The sequence below is a fragment of the Pelecanus crispus genome, chromosome 5 (genome assembly GCF_030463565.1).
Source record: "Pelecanus crispus isolate bPelCri1 chromosome 5, bPelCri1.pri, whole genome shotgun sequence".
Classification (NCBI taxonomy): Eukaryota; Metazoa; Chordata; class Aves; order Pelecaniformes; family Pelecanidae; genus Pelecanus; species Pelecanus crispus.
The window spans coordinates 62,128,195-62,150,420 of record NC_134647.1 but is presented as its reverse complement, the minus strand read 5'-3'; the positions used below and the strand labels follow the sequence as shown (position 1 = coordinate 62,150,420).

General features: G+C 44.3%; 1 protein-coding gene across 3 annotated transcripts in view; it reads left to right on the top strand.

The window, feature by feature from the left end:
* The window catches only part of PDE4B (phosphodiesterase 4B), a 194,609-nt gene extending 173,532 nt beyond the window's left edge, over nt 1–21,077 (top strand). For 2 of the 3 annotated variants that reach the window (XM_075711484.1, XM_075711485.1), the window contains 9 exons: nt 9,066–9,159; nt 12,278–12,456; nt 13,036–13,134; nt 13,273–13,437; nt 13,851–13,950; nt 14,642–14,796; nt 14,893–15,015; nt 16,055–16,237; nt 19,034–21,077. In XM_075711484.1, the coding sequence (XP_075567599.1) occupies nt 9,066–9,159; nt 12,278–12,456; nt 13,036–13,134; nt 13,273–13,437; nt 13,851–13,950; nt 14,642–14,796; nt 14,893–15,015; nt 16,055–16,237; nt 19,034–19,399 (1,464 nt within the window). In that variant the 3' untranslated portion in view covers nt 19,400–21,077. Of the gene's footprint in view, nt 1–8,256; nt 8,305–9,065; nt 9,160–12,277; nt 12,457–13,035; nt 13,135–13,272; nt 13,438–13,850; nt 13,951–14,641; nt 14,797–14,892; nt 15,016–16,054; nt 16,238–19,033 lie in introns of those variants that run through there. The other variant, XM_009491783.2, reaches the window with a different exon arrangement.
* The last annotated feature ends 1,149 nt before the right edge of the window (nt 21,078–22,226 follow it).

Below are 22,226 nucleotides of genomic sequence, written 5' to 3'. Positions count from 1 at the left end.
TCAGAGCTCTTAGAGGGAGAGATTCCTCTGATTAAAGCCTTTGCTCTGTGTTTAAAGCAAACAAACGAGAAGTGCCTCACCTCGCTGCTGGTTTAGCACAGCTGGGCAAATGCTACATACAAATTATTCTGCAAATCATTTGCCTATCTCTGTGTGAGAAGGATTTTTCATTTAAATATATTTACATTAATTAGTGTATTCCATATGGTTTTGGTCCTTGCATTAGGCTCATTTTCATTTTGGCAGGACCAACTGCCAGGTTTTTGGGGGGGAATACTGTATTGTGGAGCTACACTGACTTCTTCCACAGGGCTTACTCTTTATCCTGTGTTTTCTGAAGCAAACGGACTTCTGTCAATTAAAAGTTTCCAGAGTTTTTCTCATTATGGGTATCTCTGAAAAGTCATCTCAGGGCACAAAGTTATTTGAATTTTCCAAAGCCTGTTCTCCTACTCAGGTAAAACCCCAGCTGGATTTGCCTAAATGATGACTGCAGAGCCTGACTCAAATTTAAATTAAATTTAAATTGCTGCTTCATACAATTAACAAAATCCCATGTTTAATTGCATTGCGCTCTTTGTTAAATGACAAATGCTCTCCCCTCTCAGTTGTTTTTTTTTTTTCCCCCCTGAAGATTGAGAATATAATCCAGGCATATTTCATCTGAATGCCCAGCATCTCCTTACAGTTCACCCCCAAGCCCCACAGGAGCAGGGACGCCTCTGCCTGCTCCCTGCCTGCCCTGGCAGGGACGAGCGGCTGGGTAGGCTCTCTGGTTTGTGGGCTCTCTTTACGTAGTCGTTTGGCTTCCTTTGGCACTCAGGGCTTCATCAGTGTGGTTTGCATGGGTGTGACTGACAGAAGATTTTGGTCTGAGATCTGCAGCCTTCTGGAGTGCTATCTGCTCTTGAGGCCACAGATGTTGTCAGCTGCATTAGGTCTTTCTTTAATCAACTTTATGTCAACAAACAAGCTGCTGTAGGTTTTAATTTTGTTGTTGCTTCCTAGCCTTCAGCTCAGGCTGGTTCTCATCATCTCTTCTTCCTGATTTTCCTTTTCCAGTTAACATGACAAACATTTTTCCACCTGGTAAAACTCTATAAAAATGATTTTGCAGAACAAGTGTTTTTGCTTGTTTCTGGTTTGTTTGACTCGCCTCTCATTCGAGTGAAGAACAAAGGCAGCACTGGGATGAAAAACTGGTATGAATGCTCACCGCGCTGCACACAGCTGCTCTGGGAAAGGTGGTGCTAGAGTTACACCTTGCCTGTAGCCTGCCGTTTGCGTGGTCCTTTCTCCTTACAGTGCAATTTGGTTTACGTTATAAAAGGCACCTTCCAATGATGGAGAGAGCGCAGTTCTTGGGGGACTGCTGCTGAGCTTCTGTCTGATCGAGAGCTTTTGCAGTGTGCAGTTTTAACAGGTGAAGGGTTTTGGTGCCAGGCATTTTTTTGCTGCTCACTGGTGAGGAAATTAGTACAAAATATAATAAATGGCTATGTAGACTCCAGATGTAGTTGCATGTATTAACTGGCTAGAAGAGACCTATTCTTAAGTATAGGAAGAGCATTTTGGATACACCAGCACTTGAGTTCATCGGCGCTAGATGCTGCGGGACTGCCCTGATCGAGGAAGTGGTAAGCAGATTTGGCCCCGCAGGGTATGGCAGGCATTTTCTCCATGTGCCAACAAAAACTCGGGCGGGCACACCTTATAAACACATGACACATTCATTTTCAGGAAAGTAAATGGGGTGATTTCTCCATGACCTTACCAATTCCCCAGCATCGGGTGGAGGGGGTTTTTCTTTTGCTTTACCAGTTCTCAGTGAGTAACATGCCCCGAGCCTGCTTTTCAATAAGGAAATTCAGTATCGTTTCTAAGCAGTGCTAATTCACAGTGCTTTCCTTGGGCCGATCCTACAGGGAGTTTTTCCTTTCCGTCATTTTAATGTAATTTGCATATTTCAAGTCTCATTTGTCTGGAAATGAGCTGGAAATGTATCGGTGATAACACTCCTGCTTCAGGTTCCACTTCATCACTTTTTAAGCCCCGTGTTGCGTAAATACGTCCCACCCAAGGGAGGTTCTGCTGCTTTCAGAAATGCTAAACTTCACGGGTAAAATCTGAATATTGTTCTGTCTACATCAGATATATGTTATTGCTTTCATGAGCAGCCACATGCTGATTTATGGCAACATGCTATTTATTTATCAACATTTACATTGTGGATTTTTAAATTATTCTAATAACATAAGGCCAACAAGTTGGTCATGATGTTACTCCTTTAAAGTCTTCCTTTGAACATATGTATAAATCAACTCTCCTTTGATGTGAAATTGGAGATTTCATAACCGTGTGTTTACTTTTTGGTTTAAAAAATAAGCTGAAGGGAAAACAAAAAAAAACGCAAAAACCAAATAGTACTTTGTATCTCATTAAAAATAGTTTCTAGCACATTAAAAACTATATTGTTTTAGGAAGCAAGAACTAGAAAGAGTTGCAAAAGCATTTGATTTTTTTAATGACTGATAGTTGACTGCAACCATTCGACTTTTCTCCAGGCACTGAAATATGTCTGAAAACTTTCTCCTTTAGTACTGATTAGTGTGAAATGGGCTCGTTTTTTCTTTAAACATTTAAATGCACTTTCCCATCATCCTTCGTGTGAATGCTTAAAAAGGAAAATCGATAGAAATTATGAAGTAACAAGGACAGCTGCAAATTTGTTTGACACAGTCCTTTCTGTAAGTGATGTAACATCGGGAAAGCACACATCAGGGATCGGGTTACCGCTTCTACAAATCAAAGAATTTTAACTCCTTTGACTTGCAAACTTTTTAAGAAAACAACAAATGACATTCCCCAGCCCTGCAAAATCAGCAGGTTTTCCAAATGTACTTTGGGGAAAAAACAGCGTAATGAAAAATTACCTTTGGAGAGTTACAAGGTGCTCATGTGCCAGAGATCTGCTTCCCTGCCCATCTCAGGAGTGAGCAGGGGAGATCCAGGTTTGGTACTGACCACTGTCCCAGGGCACCTGGGGTCGCACGCTGTGAGCCTCGCTCCACCTGTGCTCAGGCAAAATCCTAACTCCGGGAGTTTTGTCTGCCTAAGGGTTAGGTGTCTCTGTGCAATACAGGAACAAGGTATCCATGTCAGGAAGGGAGAGCTAGGTATGTACAAACCTTTATTCTAGCTTCTCAAACACAGGCAATTTAAAAAAAATTAATTTTAAAAAAAATCTGCAGTAGCACATGAGTGTCACATCCATTCCCTTCGAGCAACCAGAGGTCCAAGACAAAAGCATTACACATTTGCTGTTTGACCTGGTTGCCGTATACACAGATGAGTAATTTCCCTCCTGTGTGTAAATAATTTCCGGCTGGACTCTCGTTTCCGCTCCATCACATGGGCAGGTGAGCGTCAGCTCTTCCCAGCTCCAGGTGCTGGGCATCCCATTATTGCCAGGAGAAGAGCTGTTGAAATGAATGGAGTTACACCAAAGTTTAATTGCGCCTCTGAAACTGAAGTGATTTACCTGGGCAGTTAAGCTGAGAAGGATTCAGCCCAGCTGCCTTGGCGTGGAAATCAAAGGCGAAAGTAACCCTCGTGCCACAAATCCTTTTGTTCTAAGGATTTCTAGGGACGTAATGTTTGCGTCAGAAGGGTGGGTCACCAGGAACAGAGTTTATAAACATTTTTACACACTGGAGATCTGCACCAAGATTCCTCCATCAAAGTGCGGGGTGGGACCCCACTCTCCCTAGGTACTCGGAGCCCCGCAGCATCTTAGCAGCTCTTTTATCTTGAAATTGCCCTTAGTTCCTGCAAATGACTAAAACTTTTTTGAGCAGCCTCTTTGCATAAGGACTCTTGGCCTCAGGGAACCCCAGGTGGTATAAATCGACTTCAAAGGATTTACATCAGCAGCAGATACATCCTCCTGCCTTTATTCTCCCTGTACACCTCTGGTGCCGTACTCCTAAGGGGAATACGAACAGGAATAACAACAGAGCTATCGCCGGAGCCAGCATGGGGCTGGAAAGGCCAAGAGCTGTGTGTTCCTCTGCGTGGCTCTCTAACCTTCCTAGGAAAGGAAGAGAGTTGTTTCTTCCATAAAGAGCCAGAAAGGTGGGATTTTCCACACTGAAGCACCAGGGAGATTTGCCAAGCGTGGCTGGATGTTGCCCTGGCCTCCACCCCATATTGCACGCGGTGGCCCCGGAGCCAGTGCACTCCCAGTGTGCTTGAGCTCCTAAACCTGGCAAATCCTATCATAAATTAGGCCAAATTTTCTTCCCCTGCACAAAAATGAAGGCAAGCAAGCTTTGCCTGCAGAGCATTTGGTTAGGATGTGGTGAAGGACCAGCTGCCGAGTGGTTGAAGGAGCTGCCATGCACTTGGTGCCGATGCCACTGCCCTCCCGCATGCCCGCAGAGGTGCCCATGCTCGTGTCCTTGCAGAGCCTGGCACTGGGGCCAGCGCTCAGCCCCACGCTGCAGCTGAAGAAGCAAAAGCAAATAGTGCAACTGCCGGTGTGGAGAAAACATGAGCAGCGACGGTGTGGTGTGGGCAGCCAAGAGGGGAACTGTGAGTGAACTTTCCCAGTGGTAATCAAGGAAATTACCACACACACGCACGACTGGAAAGCTGGAAAGAAACTGTGATTCCCTCTACCAGAGAATACACGAAAAAGGGTCACTGCTGGTAATCAAAGAATGATTCAATTTCTGGGAGACTTAATTTGGTTCAGATGACTTCTGCAGTTACTTCAGAGCATGCAAAACAGGAAAACTCTACGCGATGCGACGGCTTTTTCTCACACAACCCTCCAGATGGTTTTAGACCTCTATGACTTGCTGGGAAGGTCAGCTGTACCGCCATGTGTATTTGGTTATCAAAAATTTCAGTTGGAGCTTCATCTTATTTATGTTATCTGCACTCTTTTCATCAGTTGAATGTGTTCATTGCATGTGATTGGAGTTTGGGGTAGAGAGAAGGGAGCTCCAAGCCCGTTTCCTGATTTTGCTTCTTTTTAGGCGAAAACCCCCTTGAGTCAAGGTGAGCATCCCCTGCCGTGTACATCCTCGTGTGTGCGCACGCGTATTCTTATGTGTGCCTCAGTTCCCATCTGTACAGCAAGGTTATCAGTGCTTATTTCCTTTGTAAAAGGCACCTAGATTATTATTAATTATGAAAATAACAGCATACATCCACATGTTGCTGATAGACATTATCATAATTGCCGAGCTGAGGGCCATGCTGCGCTCATGCACGAGCTCTTTAAAGCAGCAGCACTTCTGTTTGCTTAATGGCAGAGCAGTTGGTATTTTCTCATTGCTAGCGTGCAATCTGTTTGTTTTACCCTTTGCTGTCAAATCGATTTAACGAAGGGATCGTTACAGAGGTTTGCACATGACATCAGTCATTGATCTGTACAGAGAGGCAGCAACGTGCTTTCTCCCCGCGGGCACCGCAGGCAAATGGCAAAGCAGTTCAGGGGAAGCAGTGTCGCTCCAGAGCATCCTGTCATCAAGGGAAGCTCAGGAAAACTCCCAAATACCCCCCACGAGCAGTGAAGACATTGTGATTACTGAGTGCACCATCAGCATGCCTCAGTCCGTGTTTTAGAAAGGGTGTTGTGTTATTAAGTAAATCCTGCTTAGGTGCCAGCATCATTCAGATGGTAAATTGCAATAAACTTTGCAAAGCATGTGGGTATGCTCATAGCACTGTGGGTGTCTCGGCTGGGTTTGGCACCAACAGTCCTTTCAGCAGTGCTGCAATACTGCTGTCTGCGTTTATAAAAGGTTGCTGATTAAAAGTCTGGAAAAGTGAGCAAGATTAAGGCTGTCGGAGGAGATGAAGGGGACAGATTTCTGGTTAAAGATCAGATATGAGAATCCCAAGGTCTTTTATCTGTCCTCATCTCTGCTGCAGATGGCTTGGGTGACCTTGTGGTGGCCATTTAATTGCTTTGTGCCTCTGTGAGAAGGTAGCAGCTACCCTTTGTACTTTATGAAGCCAGTTGTGAGGTAAAGGCATTTTTTTCAAATGTTTGTCCACCACTTGGGATTATTGGTCTGAAAGGGGCGATTGTATAGAAAATCTGACTGAGTCAGCATTGCTTGGAAGTTGTTTGTGTGGTCATCTGATTATGATGTTTTCCTTGTAAAGATAAAGGCCTTGATCCAGAGAAATGTTTCAGCATATGCTTCGCTGTAAGTCTGTGGGAGTGATCACCTGTTGGTGGCTGGTGCTTGTGACCGGCGAAAATACGTCATTGTGAGGCATAGGGTCAGAGGTCTTCTCTCCTCCCATGGGCTTTCTCTTGCTTGGTTTTCATTCTTGCTGCCACTTGTTCTCCATCACTAAGGTTTGTCACAGGAGTTTCAAAAAGGCTTTTGTCCCTCTTGGTTGGCATGAAGTTTAGTGGAGACCCCATGAGCCGAAGCCCTTGCCTGTGCCCCGGTGCTGTGGGCTGCCCTCCTGGGCAGTGGGCGTCCTTCGCATCCCGCTCCTGCCTGTATCCCATGAGGCGGCATCCTTCACATCCTGCTCATCCTGCTCCTGCCTGTATCCCATAAGAGAGTATTTAAACTGGTTGAGTAGCCCAGAAGGTGAGGCCTCGCTCTGTGACATTCACAGTGGCGGGGCAAAGTAGGTTGCTGCAAGAGAAGACAGCAGAGATGGTGGTGGCAGAGTCCCAGCAGCCAGCACCCCACCTTTGGTCTGCACAGATAGCCACGTGGTAAAAAGGAGGTGGCATCAGCTTTCCACCTCTGATAATCACGAATTTAAGGAGAGAAGAAGGCGGGTTCACAACTTCATTTGCTCTGTGTGGTTCTTACGGCTGAAAGGCTGAGCGGGAGTCCCATCTGGGCAGTGCTGAGCAGTGGCTGGAGCCGTGCCTGGCCAGAGGGGCATGATTTTCGTGGAGCTCAGTGCTGGTCCAGCAGCCTGGGCAAGCAGGGAGCTGTGGGCTCTGCATGGGCTGCGTGCAGGCTCTGCATCTCCTGCCTGTCAGCTCTTGCAGCGGGGGCCGGGGGTGCAGTGCAGCACAGGCTGCCCCCCCTGCCCTGCGTGTCGCACAGCACGCGAGGGAGCCTCGTGACGTCATGCCAAGCGAGGCTGATAATGTTTCATCAAGGCAGTTGGGGAAAGAAAATAATTTTAGACCAAAGATTGCACTTTTATTTTAGGAATCCTGGCCGCTGTTGTGCGGCGTATTACAGCCAGCAATCACCAAGGACGTCCTAAAGCAGTATGAGTGCTGCACATCAGCGGTGGTTCCTTGCTGTGATCTGTATCGCATACACAGTACAATGTGCTTTGCTTTTGATTGGGTGCTAAAAGGACAGCTACAGCTTCCTAATAAAGTGATTGCTTTTCAGTCTAAAATAAAAATTAAAGTAATGATTAAATCTTGAAATTTGAATTGTGAATATGTTCTTGTAAGAAAGAATTGATTAAAATCTTATATTGTGATTACAGACTGACATTACAGATTTAAGGTTATTATTAGTTTATACCTTTTACCTGAAAAATATTTCCTGTTTGTAAATGTACATTTTGCTACATTGCTACATTTTGCCCTTTACCTTGTAGGGGAAAAAAAAAATTACGATCACACTGAAAATGTGAAAAATTTAAGCTTTTAAAAATCCATACGTGAATACTTGCTTTGAAAAACCTCAGTCTGTAATGAGGAGGATTAAAAAAAAGCAGAAATGAAGAAGAGACTGCTGCCTACTTTTGACTTATTTAAATATGCACAGAGCTTCCTCCATTTTAATCTTCCTTATAAAAAGATGGCTGTGTTACTAAGGCTGGCAACCCCTCAGAAACCAGAATCATTTTTGTGTCGTACAGTTCAGCTGAGCAAGGCTCATGTGGAGTGGGGACCCCCTTCAGCCAACTAAGCAACCAGGACGATTCATAATTCATAAGTGCTTCCAGCCATCCAGCTGAATACATTTGGATTAGTTCTCGTTTCTTCGTGCAATCCCTGATTTCATTATTCTCTCCTGCGAGCAAATACACCCACGTTCAGCCCTCTGCAAAGATGCTATGCCAAGCTTGGCTTTGTCTGGGATTAGCAACTGCCGGGCTTTGGGGGATCTCTGGCTTTGATGAACGCTGATTTTTTTCATTGACTGGGGAAGGGGGGTGTCTGTGTGCCCAAGAAGCTCTCCTGTCTGACCGGCAATTTCTCCGTGAGGATTTGTGGACGGTGGCGTGGAGTTTTCCAAAATGCCTGAAGCAAACTATTTGTTATCTGTATCTTGGGGTTACATTAAGGTGGGTTTAAATCCTGAAGGATTATAAATGACTGGTTTTTTGTGCTGTATTGCTTGGATAAAACATCTAGAAGGAAAACATGCTTTTTAAATGGTTATTTATGTGTACTGTATGGCAAGAGATGAACATATATATGTGTGTACTGTGCATGCGGCGTACATGTATGTAAATTTTTTTCCCCTTTGGGAATTCACTGTTGCGGGATAAAATGATGCAGCGATGAAAATGTGTGATTAGAAAATTAAGAAGGGTCATAGCATGTGTATCTGGGTGAACAAATGTTTGAATCCTACATTTTACTGTAATGATCCAAGCAGATCTTCAGATTTATGGCATATTTCTCCTCTGTTCTGTTCTGAACATACGCAATTGTCTTTTACTTGCATAATTCAAAATGGAGCAAACTTATAATTCAGACCAAAAGAAGGTTATAGGATGTGGAATTTAAAACCAATACAAAAATTTGATCTTTCAGAGAGATTACCTGAAACATTATCTTCTCATTTGTTACAATAAAAACTATGCATCTTTGGAGGAAATTAATTTTGTAGTTTAGTGTACTGAAAAGAAATAGCTAGTCATGATGATGCTGAACAGTATCTAAATGAAACCATATGTTGCTGACTCTGTTCCAAATATCTCCAGAATTTTGCTTTTAACATCTTGTTTGTGAACTTGCTTGCGATACAGTTAGAGCTGTATTCGTTTGGAAAAGCATTCAGAAAAATGCCATCTTTGTGTATGTGCTCTTCCCCTCCCAGTTCAAGAGGATGCTGAACCGGGAGCTGACACACCTCTCCGAGATGAGCCGCTCTGGCAACCAGGTGTCCGAGTACATTTCCAACACTTTCCTGGGTAAGGCGTCGCATCCCAAGCTTTCGGGTGACTCAAAGATAACGACTAATGGCAGCCTAATAGCCACCAGTCAATGCTTGTGCCCAGTTTTCCTTTGGGACAGAGCATTATTTAAATGTTTTGATTTTTCACTTTCAAAATGGATATGGGGAGGAGAATAATACAGTGTTTGAATAAGTCTATCCACAGAAGAATTCCTTCTCCAAATCAAAAGATTTTTCTGTTCACAATGAATTAAGTTACTGGTAGCTGCGTTATGCAGTATTTGATTTTTGTGTTGACCTTACGGAAAGGACAAAGTCACACAAGCCCAACTGCATACTCTCATCTTTGCAACTACTGCCTCTTACAGCTGCATCTTCACCCTTCAGAAACAGGGGTTCAGACAAATAGGTTCAGCCCAGACATTTTATGTATTACTTTGTCTGTATTTGCTCATTTTGCACTGGAGTCAGAATAAAGAGTGAGGAGAGTATTTTCATTTCATTAGTTTTGTTGGAGCTCAAAGGGCTACTGACATGAATTAATCCTCTGTGTTTACAAAAGATATTTGTTATGAAAAGTATAATTTTCTGTGTTTTCAAGCAGCTTAGAATTTGTGACCATAAAACGAAGCTTAGCACAGGACCCTCATATACATATCTCTGAGTCCAACAGCTTAAAATGCTGAGTGTATGTGGGATGTCGGAGCTCGTGGGGGACTCATGCCCTGCGGTTAAGATGGCCCAGAATGCATTCACTGTGTGACAAACAATTATTTCCATTAAGGGATTTTAAAGTGATTTCAATAGCCAGTTGCAACTGGAACTACTGTGTGCATTTAGGACACATCACATCATTAATAATCCATGTAAGTCTGTAGCTGCTTTGTGGGAATCCATTGGCCCTGTCTTACTGCTCAGCTTAATCATGACATCCAGAACATGAATTAATACAGGGAATAGAAGCAAGACTGCCTAGCTGCCAGCCAGCAGGCCACTTCTTCAGCTGGAGAGCCTGGAGCGTACATAGTGCGCCGGGGAGCATGACCACTGTGGCATTTTCAGGGAGTTTGTTGTTTATCAGCTCTTGCCAGTAGGCATATGTCTCTGGAGCAGGATGTGCTGCAGCAGAAATACCCAGTGTGGCTTGATACTGTGGACCTAATATAAAACTAATAAACCACACATACACTGAAGTCAGTGGAGTCTGTGTCTCAGCAGGGGCTAATTAGCTGAAGCCGCTGCTGGTGCTAATGGGGCTGTATTATTCCTCATACTCAGGCTGGGTCAGGTAACTGCATTTCCCTTTGCAGGTCTTGGCAATGGTCTTGTTCATTCCTATTCTGCTTCTTCTCACATATTCTGTAATGGTGACGTCTTCGCCGTTTTGTGGCAGTATGAGGGCCACTCAACCACTTAGGGCTGTGTTAATGCCAAGTGGTGCAGGCTCTCCAGATTGGGCCAGATTGCAACTTGATTGCTCATCTTAAAAAGAAATGAGTAAAGCTTTTAAAAGGATCTTCAAGCTTTTTTGGGAAGTCATGCTGTTACATTTTTATTAATTACTTTTTTCCCCCCTAAAATTTGGTTTAAAATTAAATGAGCACACAAAATAACAGGAGTCTACAACTGATGAAGTTGAACAAACAAAAAAAAGAAATATGTGGATAGGACATTCATTTATCTCCAAACAAATGTTTGTTAGATGGGAATAACTTACAGATATTAAAACCAGATCACGTTACTTCATTCAGTCTCTTGACTATTAAATGAGCTGAGGAAGGCACCAAGAAGTGATGTCCTCTGCAGAGGGGCCAGTCCTGCAGTCACCATTTGGTCAGTGAGAGCAAGGATGCCAGCTTTAGATCCGTATGAAGGACAAAGATGAAAAACAGTGGTTATACCATTGGCCACATCATGTAAATGGGGAAGATCGTAATGGCCTTTCAGCACATGCCCTTTCCTAAGGGGCCATGGGTGTGCTGCTGCCACCACCATGGGGACATGATTTAATAAATTATAGAGATTTCTGTTAAAGAATGTCCATTTTACACTGCCTTAGTGTTAGTCATTGCTAAGGAGATTATATAGAAGAAAGTCCTGTTGTTCAGCAAAGACACACAAGGGAAACACCCATTGATGTCAGCTTGACTGTTACAGTGAATAATGGCTTCCTTCTTAATTGCAGTGTTGCAGACACACTGGTAGTTCTTATTTCAGAGATTTTTAATTAAGCCAAGGCAAAAGTAACTAATGCCTAGATGCCTAGTCCCTCCAGAGGTCCTCAGAGATGCAAAGGTGCAAAGAGATTATAGTAGCCTTTCCTAAAAGTTCATGAAAAATGGTTAGTATGAAAGTAATGAGCCACTGCATTTTAATGCAGCAGACAAATCAGTTGTAAAGGCAGTAAGTAGCATATGTGGATAGATTTATTTATTAAACATCTCCACAGCCAAGTGTGTGCCCCACTAGGTGCCTACTTAATGTGCACTAATATTGTTACTATCTCTGAGCATGACAATAGAAATATGGCCTGTGCATTGTATGTTATTCTATACATATTTGTAAAGGGCAAACCTTTAATAAAGCAGTGACACCAGTTTGTTACTGAGTTGGTGTTTTAAGAGCAGGGGTTATGGAGATGGGTTTGGCACTGATAAGTATCAATAGAGTGAATGTGAAGATATATGCTTATGTACTTCATTGAGGAAAAATGTTTTGTTTGAATATATACTTTATTTTCCTGAAAATTGGTAGTAAAAATTAATTGAGATCTAGCCATAAGCAGAACCTGGTGCTCTTCAGGCATGGAGAGCTAGCTCCTGGAGATGTGCTGTGTCCCCAAGCGGTGCGGCTTGAAAATGGCTACAATGAAAGCAGCCTGATCCCTCATGTCCCAGCAGGGCTCAGTGGGAAGGTTCAGTCTTGCAGAGGGCAAACAGAGGTTATGTGACTGTTTTGCTTTGGTTTTGGTTCAGTTCGGTCCCAAAATTAGAGAAGGCCCCCAGCAGAAACACACGGGTTTGAACTGGTGTGCAGAGCCACTTAATCAGCAAAGCTAGGAGTTGATTTTGGGCGGTGTGATGGGTGCTCGCACTGCAAACGATGTTGAGTCATTTCACCTTTATTTGTTACAGACAAGCAGAATGATGTGGAGATTCCTTCTCCCACCCAGAAAGACAGAGAGAAGAAGAAAAAACAGCAGCTCATGACACAGATCAGTGGAGTGAAAAAATTAATGCATAGTTCAAGCTTAAATAACACCAGCATTTCACGATTTGGTGTGAAAACAGAAAAGGAAGACCATCTGGCCAAGGTATGACAGTTTCTTGCAGTTCTGGGAGAATCAGTATTATCTGAAAGCCGGGGATGGACTGCCCCCGCCTTGTAAAACTGGAATCAGTATCCCTGAAGTGATGCGGCCATTACAAATGCTGTAATTAATGATACCGGGCCCTAGCAGCATATTCTATGTTCATAAATTCCTTGAAAATATCTCTGAAATAATTAAAAAAATGTGATGAAGGCTGAGGAGAGCAATTATCAAAACAGGAGCATATAACAACGCTATGTCCAGCAAACTGGCCATGGGGCCTTTTTCTCTGTCAGGGCATTTCTTCTTGCTTCCTGGAAACACACATCACAAATAATTCCCCTGCCACACAGAGAAATGTCATCTCCTTGTACAAGTGCTTTGGCATCATCGCCTCACAGTTACTCTGTGTTCATGTACTTTATTAAGTACGCGTGTTCATGCACTTACTTAATTACCATAATGAAGATCGAATTTGCATCTTTTTAAACTTTTGGAAAATGCAAAAGACGTGGTGCAAGTGATAAATGCAGGATTGTCTTGAAAAATATTGTAACCGTTCTCTTTTTGTCCTTTCAAAAGGAACTGGAAGATCTGAATAAGTGGGGTCTCAACATATTTAATGTTGCAAGGTATTCCCACAACAGGCCGCTCACCTGCATCATGTACGCTATATTTCAGGTTCGTGATTTTATGGTCAAATTTGCTGTTCTTTTAGAACACTATTTTAGTTTCTAGTTGCTTTGTGTTTTGTTGCCTTCTACAGTATGACATCCTTATTTGATATGTGCTTGTATGCTTGCACCATTTATTATACAGGAGCGAGATCTACTAAAAACATTCAAGATCTCATCAGACACTTTTGTAACGTACATGATGACGCTAGAAGACCACTACCATTCGGATGTAGCTTACCACAACAGCCTCCATGCTGCTGATGTCGCTCAGTCCACGCACGTTCTGCTCTCTACCCCCGCACTGGATGTGAGTTACCTAGTTTGAGCTAAGTGCTTTGTGTTGGGCAGTCGTCGCGTTTAAAGGTGGGATGGCGGCTTAAAAGCACCACATTGCCTATGTGAACATAGGAGAAAAACCTTACGCTGAGTTAATCACCAGTAGCACTCAGACTTGCAAAAAGCAGTGTGCTGCCTGCTCTTCTGAGGGCTCAGTGTACTGCCAGGGAAATCACCATTAAGAAATTTCAGCAGCAGCTTTGCCTGTAATCTCTGTTTCATCTTAAAGAGCACATGCTGCTTGTAGACCTTTCTTCTGAGTAAATGTCTTGTTCTCAGAAAACTAATTTAAAAAGCACAATTTGTTTCTCTAAATAGGCCTCCCAAACTGTTGAGAGATAAAACATAAGGACTTCTCTGACAAATTCCTTTTTTCCTTCCTAGGCCGTCTTCACTGATTTGGAAATCCTTGCTGCAATTTTTGCAGCTGCAATTCATGATGTGGATCACCCCGGGGTCTCCAATCAATTTCTTATTAATACAAGTGAGTTTTGTTTCAAATACAGTAATAATTTCATCTGCAAACTTGGAAACTAATGGAAATGCATTTTCCATTACAGCGAGGTCACAAATTATGACTTTCAGACTGCATTGCTTTCTCAAAATATTGTGCAGTAAACTAGTTAGATGTTTAGAAATAAAGCAGTAATTAAAATGAAATTCCTCACAAAGGAAGCTATTGTAGTGCAATTTGCTAGTGCCCTTAAATCTTGTGAATATTACTACTTGCTAACGCATAATAATTCTTCCAGTCCTGAGTGCAAATTTTATCATTAATATACGATAAATAATGCTATTGCTATTGACAACGATAAAGCTAAATATTGTGGTTCATATTGTGTTCTGCAACAGGCTAAGCATGTATCTTGATTCCAAAATATGGGTATTGTTCTTTTTTGGAAAGTGCATTTGCAGGATTCATGCTTTCTGTTGTCAGTGATTCCGAAGCCCGTAACTGTCAGCAGAGTACTATTTTGTTCATTAGAACTGAGCAAAGGCTGTTTATATTGTATACATATGTGCTTGGATTAGAAAACCGCACGCTCTTGGCGTACATGAAGCAAAAAAAGAAAACTTTTCCCAATTTACTACATTTCAGTACCCAGGACGAGCATTTGCTGTTTGAAATCACACATTTCACATGCTGGAGTCACATATTTATGTTGCTTTGCTAGATTCTGAACTAGCCCTGATGTACAATGACGAATCTGTCTTGGAGAACCACCATCTCGCTGTGGGCTTCAAACTTCTTCAAGAGGAGCACTGTGACATCTTCCAGAACCTGACCAAGAAACAGCGTCAGACGCTCAGGAAGATGGTGATCGACATGGTATGAACTATGCACACCCTGGTCCTCTTCTTAAACAAAAAAATGGCTGCTTTGTATGGTTGCCCATACTGAGATTGTGTTTTCACTTCTGTAAAGGTATTGGCTACAGATATGTCCAAGCATATGAGTCTGTTAGCTGATCTGAAGACTATGGTGGAAACTAAGAAAGTGACCAGCTCAGGAGTCCTCCTTTTGGACAATTACACAGACAGAATACAGGTACGTCAGCCAAGTTTCCTGGGTTTTGTGTATTTTGTTCAGGGGTGAAGAAACCATGCTCCTGTTTCTACTCTGGCTTTTAAATGGATCATATATAGAAGCTACTGACCTAAATTTTCAGCAATCATTTTCTTCTGTTCTGCACCACAGAGAGGTACAAGGTGGTCCCATATCTTTTAGGTAAAGGGGATTATGTTTTTAAGACTTAGAGCATGGAACTGCAAACATGCACATTCTTCTGAAGTTAATCTATAAGGCTGAGTTTCTGAGGGCTCCTGAATTTCCTTGCTGCTTTCTCCCATTTGTTTCTCCTGTCGAAAAAGTATAGCAAGATTGCTATAGCATTGCGAGATTGCAAGAATTGCATTTGTAACTCCATACCTAAAGCAACTCTCACGCTGAGCTGGAATTAGTGAGGTACAGTCTGTTCCCTATATAATCAAATCCTTGATTTACCGAAATAACAAAGCAGTACTGGAACGGGGTTACATAGTTAGTAGGAAAAGATACATCCTGATCTTCTCTCCACTTTGATGCCCAACTTCTTAAGAACAGATTCGTGGGAAAACTCTCCTTACGTTTTTATTTAAGACTGCAAATGTTAAAACAGGTCACTCTGTTGCTGTCTAAATCCTTGCGGCCACAGTTAGTCAGGCACATTTTTTGTGTGTGTGGAAGGGATATTACTCATTTAATAAAGTAGGAGCATTTAACCATCTGAGAGCATGGAAATAAATTGTGAATGGTGGAAAGTGTCTGCATTCAAAAACAAACCTATATGATGTAATGAACACTGCCACAACTGCAGCCTGTGTAAGTATCCAGTTGTCTGAAAAACATACAGCACATTTTACTTTTGAAGTGGACTGTAGCAGCTAGTCTCATATACAGAGATGTTACGATGTTAGTATTTTTATAGGCTGTTGCATAATCGAAGAGTCTTGTGGTTAAATGTTCTGAATTAAGCAAGCAGATACAGCTTGAAACCGTCCTCTTTTTCCATTTGATTTTATGAGTTTTCTGATTAATGTAATTGCAGGTTCTCCGAAATATGGTACATTGTGCGGACTTGAGTAATCCCACAAAGTCTCTGGAGCTGTACCGGCAGTGGACGGACAGGATCATGGAGGAGTTCTTCCAGCAGGGAGACAAAGAGCGAGAGAGAGGAATGGAAATCAGTCCAATGTGCGACAAACACACCGCATCAGTGGAAAAATCACAGGTAATTGGCCGTGAGCTGCATTTTTGTACTGCCTAAGCTTGTATTTTTAAAGCAAAGACAAAATTCATCTGCTTTCTCTAGCGCAATTAGGCAAACGGCCAACTCTTCAGAGGGCTGGTTCTGATTGACCCTGACATCCAGCTGTGCCTGAAGCTCATACAGACTGGCGATGCTGTTCGGACTCCTTTATGTGCCCATTGGCGTTCCCTCATTTCCAAATGCACGTTCATCTTGCCCTGTTTGCATCCCAGTTCCCAGAGCGAGTGGGTTTCCTTTTGTTCCCCAGGCTTGAAAAGTGCCATTCTGATCTCCCCTTCTGCCAGGTCTCTTCTGCCTTCACGCCCTGCAGCCTCCTTAATTAGCACCTCCTAAACCTAGTGACATCGTACCCCGTGTTAGACGTTTGTAGCAATGCCAGCCCCATGGTGCTGCAGGGTTAGGAGCTTCTCCCTGCTGAGATCCACTTCAGGACACTGGAAGGGTCTGGATGTCAGTCGTTATTCAGCCTCATGCAGAACAGTTTTGCAGTGCATGATCTGGCCGGTTAAGTTAGAGGTCTGATGGAGCTGCTGTGTGCCGGGTGAAGTCAAAGAAATATTTGTTTATGTCAATACAAACCTTAAAAGGAGCTGGATATGTCTTGTTTTTTGAGATTAACGGCCTCATCCTTAGTTCTGATTCATAGATTAAATGTTTTCAAGGGCAGATTTTGTTCTGACCTGTGTAGCACAGGCCATAAAATTTCACCCGGTTATTCTGTAATGAAGCTGGTAATTTATGTTTGCCTAAACATATTCCAATCTTTATATAATGGTGTCTTGGTGGTTGTTTTTAAATGACTCGAGCAAGTCATCATCGAGGTTTTTCAGCTTGAATAAGTAACAAAATTGATGATAATTATTTCCAAATGTCCTCTAGGGCTAAGCCAAGTGGTTTCAAAATTATTCACTCAACCGCATGGTGATTTTGTTGGAAAAATCTGTCTTATTTGTTAACCTAACAAGAAATGAATCCTTCGGCCAGGCTTGGCCAGAAAATGCCCATGTGCTCCGCATGTGAGCTCCAGTTACTTTTTTGTTTCACATATGCACTTCACAGAGGTTTCAAAATGGCATTTTTGCTATGTAAAAACAACAGGAGTTGCACGAAACGGCTACCATTGACATCCCAACTAGTGGCAAAGGAGAAAGGGAGGTGGCATGTCCATTCTGGAGTGAAACAAGGAACTGATGGGAAAATAGTATGCAAGTATTTCAGAGCTCTCGGTGGTACCTCTTTACATCAAAATATTTTAAGATCAGTGCTCAGCCATCTGGCCAGCTATTCCCTGATTTGGGATGTTTGTTTAAAGAAACAATGATCTGGTTACGAAGTGACCGATATCTAGCCATTGGTGCTGTATAGCCCGTGAGCATTTTGGGTGGTGGTGAAGCCATCAGCTAGCCATATAGAATTTTTTTTTTCACTTTAAAAGTGCTCCGGAACATGTGCTGCAGGAAATTTTCATCACCTTTTTGTTTAAGCTGCCTCAACAGTATGTTACAATTGAATGTTAATGGTTCTATTGACATCCTGTTGTGTCTGAAGGAGGCATGTGCGATTTCCAAAGCAAACATCTGCACGTTGAGTCTGGCCCCTTTGAGAGCCATTTTCCTGCTGCACAGAAACGTTGTCCAGCGGAGCGAGGAGAGAAGTGACACATTCTGCCAAGACGGAAGAATTTCAATCCTCTTTATGGCCATTCAGTTTTCTCCATCCTGGACGTACGTCCTCTTAGTCAGACAATTGAAAAATGATTTAGCTCAGAGCTTACGCGCCAACCGGCGGAAGGACTGACAGACTCGGCCGCAACCCTCACTGTTTCCACCGCTGGCACGTCACTCCATGGGAGTCGGGCAACAGCGGTCTGTCTGCCTTCATGCAGGAGGAGTACTTCTTGGGATGAGCTGACCTGCTTTCTGCAGTCTTTCCAAAACAAAATGAAAGGAAAGGAAATCTCTACCAGGGCCGGCTCCGCAGAGAAACACGGCGGCTGCTTTGGCAGAGTAGAGGAGAAATGCTGAAATGCTTAAAGATGCAGGACCATGAAACAGTTCAGAATAGGTACAAACTACATACCGTAGTAAAATACACCTAAAGGTCAAACTTCAGTCCATAAAAGCAGTGACATTCGGCGTTAGGACAGCTGCTCGCCCTGGGAGCACTGGTGTTTTCACAGCTGCCAGCCACATGCATACCCTGGGGTAACAGCAGCATTGCCATAAACGCACCAGCCTTGTCCGCAGTCACCAGGGAATCCTATGTGAGACACAGCAAACTTTCTCAGTGCTTAGGGTAGAGGCAATGGTAGTCTAAAATGCATCTCTGCACTAACAGCTGGTAAGAGGCATCCCTCAGTGGGATGTTCTGTCTCCAGAGTGATGGCTTACCCGGACTTCTGCAGGGCAGGGATTGAGCCGCTAGTCAGGAACAGACATTTACAGGGATATTTAAAATCACGCATGCAGCCAGGGATGGGATTGGCAGCCCTGTCGCTGAGTTTCCAGGTGGCCCCTGCTTTTAGTTAAACTTTCACCCAAGGTTTGATTTCGGACAAGATATCAACCAACATTGTAGGTGCAGCTTTGGGTGTCAGATGGTTATGTCTGCAGTTAGATTGCGCTGGTTTGGGGGCTTGCGCTGAGGTGGATCTTTTGCTTGTAAAAATCATGTATTAACAGCATTTGAGCTTTTCAGACACCCATCTGCTCATAGCCATTCCTTTCCCCTAAGCATGCGTGTTCCTGTGTTTCTCAGGTGGGATTCATTGACTACATCGTCCATCCGCTCTGGGAGACCTGGGCCGACCTGGTGCAGCCCGATGCCCAGGACATTCTGGACACGCTGGAGGACAACAGGAACTGGTACCAGAGCATGATACCTCAGAGCCCATCTCCTCCGCTGGAGGAGCGGGGCAGGGACTGTCAGAGCCTGATGGAGAAGTTCCAGTTTGAACTGACGCTGGAGGAGGAGGATTCGGATGGACCGGAGAAGGACAGCGAGAGCATCGGCTACTTCAGCAATACAAAGACACTCTGCGTGGCTGACCCAGGGGAGGAGGATTCACAGAGGGAGGCAAACATAGAAATTGTGACAGAAGATACGTCTCCTGTCGACACATAATGTCCTGTACCTGTGTGAGTGGATTTTAAACACTTAATGAGCATGCAAGCAGTCTCACGGACTAGCCTGCAGCCTGGGTCTGAGGCCTGTGTCTAACATTGGCTGAAAGATCTTCCCAGCTACTTGAGATTGGAGTCAGGGTTAAAGATCGTGTAGTGAATGATTGCTCAGGAAATTAACAGGTGATTTACATTGTGTTTTAAGCCTTGTCAGCTAAGAGCATCGTGTTGTCCTGGAGCTGGCTTGGGTCTTGACTGAAGAGTAAATGACACAAAACTGAGAGATTTTATACTGTTAGTTTTGGAATTTATACCAGTTAGACTGATAGAAACTACTGATTAATAACTCCATATAAAACCCGTCCACCTGACCACCTGTCTGCAGACCTGTGTGCCTTCTTTGTAAACACTTTCATGTCTTTTCAAGAGTCTATTAATTAAATACATGGAGTTTAGTATAAAAAGCGACACAAAGTGTTTCAAAATTGACAGATACTTTTTTGATTCTTCCTGTTACAAGAAGCAGTCTTCCTTTTTTCATGGGCAATACCTGTCACTTTATTGCAGTTAATCACTTTTACAGACTAAATAGAAGGGAAACCCTCTGTTTTGCATTACTGCACCTTTAATCGTCTTCTTAATACCCCAGGTGACCCATTTAAAGTCACTTCATGCCGTCATGCACCATCTTTGTTCGCTTGCTAGGAATAACAGTATTCTTTCCTCAACAGGGTTTTATTTTTGTCGTGCGCAGGATAGAGGGTAGTGTGTTTCCATGGCACAGCGCAGTACATATATAAGTAAGCGTGATAAGGCAGCGTGTGATGCGCGATCCCCCTCAGCAGCTCCTTGGCTCAGTGGAAGTTGCACGCTTGGATATTTGTGTTTCTCTCGCCTATCGTTCACGTTTCCTAGGTTTAGGTCCACCGTCCTCCTCCTGCACTGCCTTGAGCTCTAACACCTCCATTACTGTTTATAACAGTGTATTTATTACATAATGTATATACTGTAATGTTTTGTAAGTTATTAATTTATATGAATTAACATTGCCTGTCGGCGGCAATGTTAATTGTGTAGAAAACTCGGAATAAGAGTTGCCTTTTTTTCTTGTAACCTTTTGTATTGCATAAAATATGAGAACCTGAACATAGCTGAAGAGACAGACGCAACCCAGGAAGGGCATTCGGGTGGCAGCCGCCCGTGGGGGTTCGTCTTCACGGCGAGCCCGGGGGGGGACCGGACCCCAGGACAGTGGGTGAGTGGTTGGAAGTGCTGAAAACCTAGAGGGGGGAACCGAAAAAAAGAAACCCCCGTGAACGGGCCGGCTTTTAAATGTCACGTTCCAATTTCTGAACAACCCAATGTGAATTTCTATGACAAAAATGTGAACTGATGTAATAATTGTGCTGTGAAACTTCTGACAAAGCTTGTCCGGCATCGTGAGCGGTGTCAAATCTCAGTTTGTAAAATATGTTTCAAGCTTTTGGTCCAACTTGTGACTAACTAGTTAATGAAAATAGCACAGTTGTGCATGATCAATGGGTTTGTATGTCTGTTGAACACTGCATTGTTCCAGGTGGTTATTTTATTGTTCCCAAAAGTTTCACACAATGTATGTTATAGTATTATATATTGTGTTCAGATGCATTCTTAAGAGATTTTTATATGAAGTGAATAAATGAAAGCATGACCCTGCCCGCGGCTCTTCGTGCTGCTTTATTTAACAGGTTGACGTGGGCAGGATCTCAACCGCAGGCGAAGGCAGCTGCACTCGCTGTGCTCGGCTGGGACCTGGCTGGCACCGGGGGTGCAGTAAAACTGAACCTTCTCGTGGCCGAAACCCAGCGGACACGTGGAGCCCTTGTCTTACGAACGGGAAGAGAAGGGTTTCTGCAGCCAGAGGGCACGGCCACCCTCTCCATCGTGCGGGCTGCGAGACCTTCGCCTTCCTGAGCGGCAGCCGGCGGCGGAGCGGGGCCAGTGCCGGTGGCAGCGGCGACAGGAAGGCGGTGCAGACAGGAAGGCGATGGCCGCAGCCGGCAGCGCAGCCTTCGCCCGGCACGGGGCGGCACCGGGGCTGGCTCGTGGGATGCTTTCATGTCCCGGCCTGACCCAAAACAACTGACTTTCCAGTAAAAAAACATCCTGCCGGCAGGCAGCGGGGGGGTGAGGGGACGGCGGGGACCCTGCGCCACCAGGGACTCCCCCTGGGCCACCCTTGCTGCGGGTGATGCCGGGGCAGCCGGCGGTGCCTGGAGGATGCCCTGCTGTAGCACCGCATGGGTCTCCGCAGGCTTTCCCCAGACTCGCTGGCTCCAAAACAAAGCCACGTGAAAGCGCAGACCCCCCATCCCGCGCCTGCCTTCCCACCCGGCGCTTCATGGGAGCAGCAATTGCGCACCCGCCTTCGTGCAAGCACCTCCTGTCCGGGTGGAAGGCGGCTTCAACCTCAGCTGAGCCTGGGCTTGGCCGCTGGCATGAACACTGGGTGCGCTTGGCGCCAGCCTCGCCGGGAGCGGGGACATCTCCGTGCCCACCAGCCGCAACGCTGACCAGGGGCTTTCTCCCAGCGCCTTGCCAGGGTTTTAACCACTGGTGAAAACTTCTTGGCGGTGCTGATACCAGGTTCTCTTTTCCAGGGAATTTACCCCTATGCATCATTTACATCCACCTTTGCTGTGGTGGCTGCGTCCGGCTGCGCCCGGCGCTGTGCCCACGGCTCCAGGGGACGTGTAGAGATGGGAAACAGGTTATCAGGCTGGAAAAACATTTGCAGTTCTGGGTGGAGAAAGTGGCCAACTAGGAGAGAGAGCAAAGAGCTGAAGTTG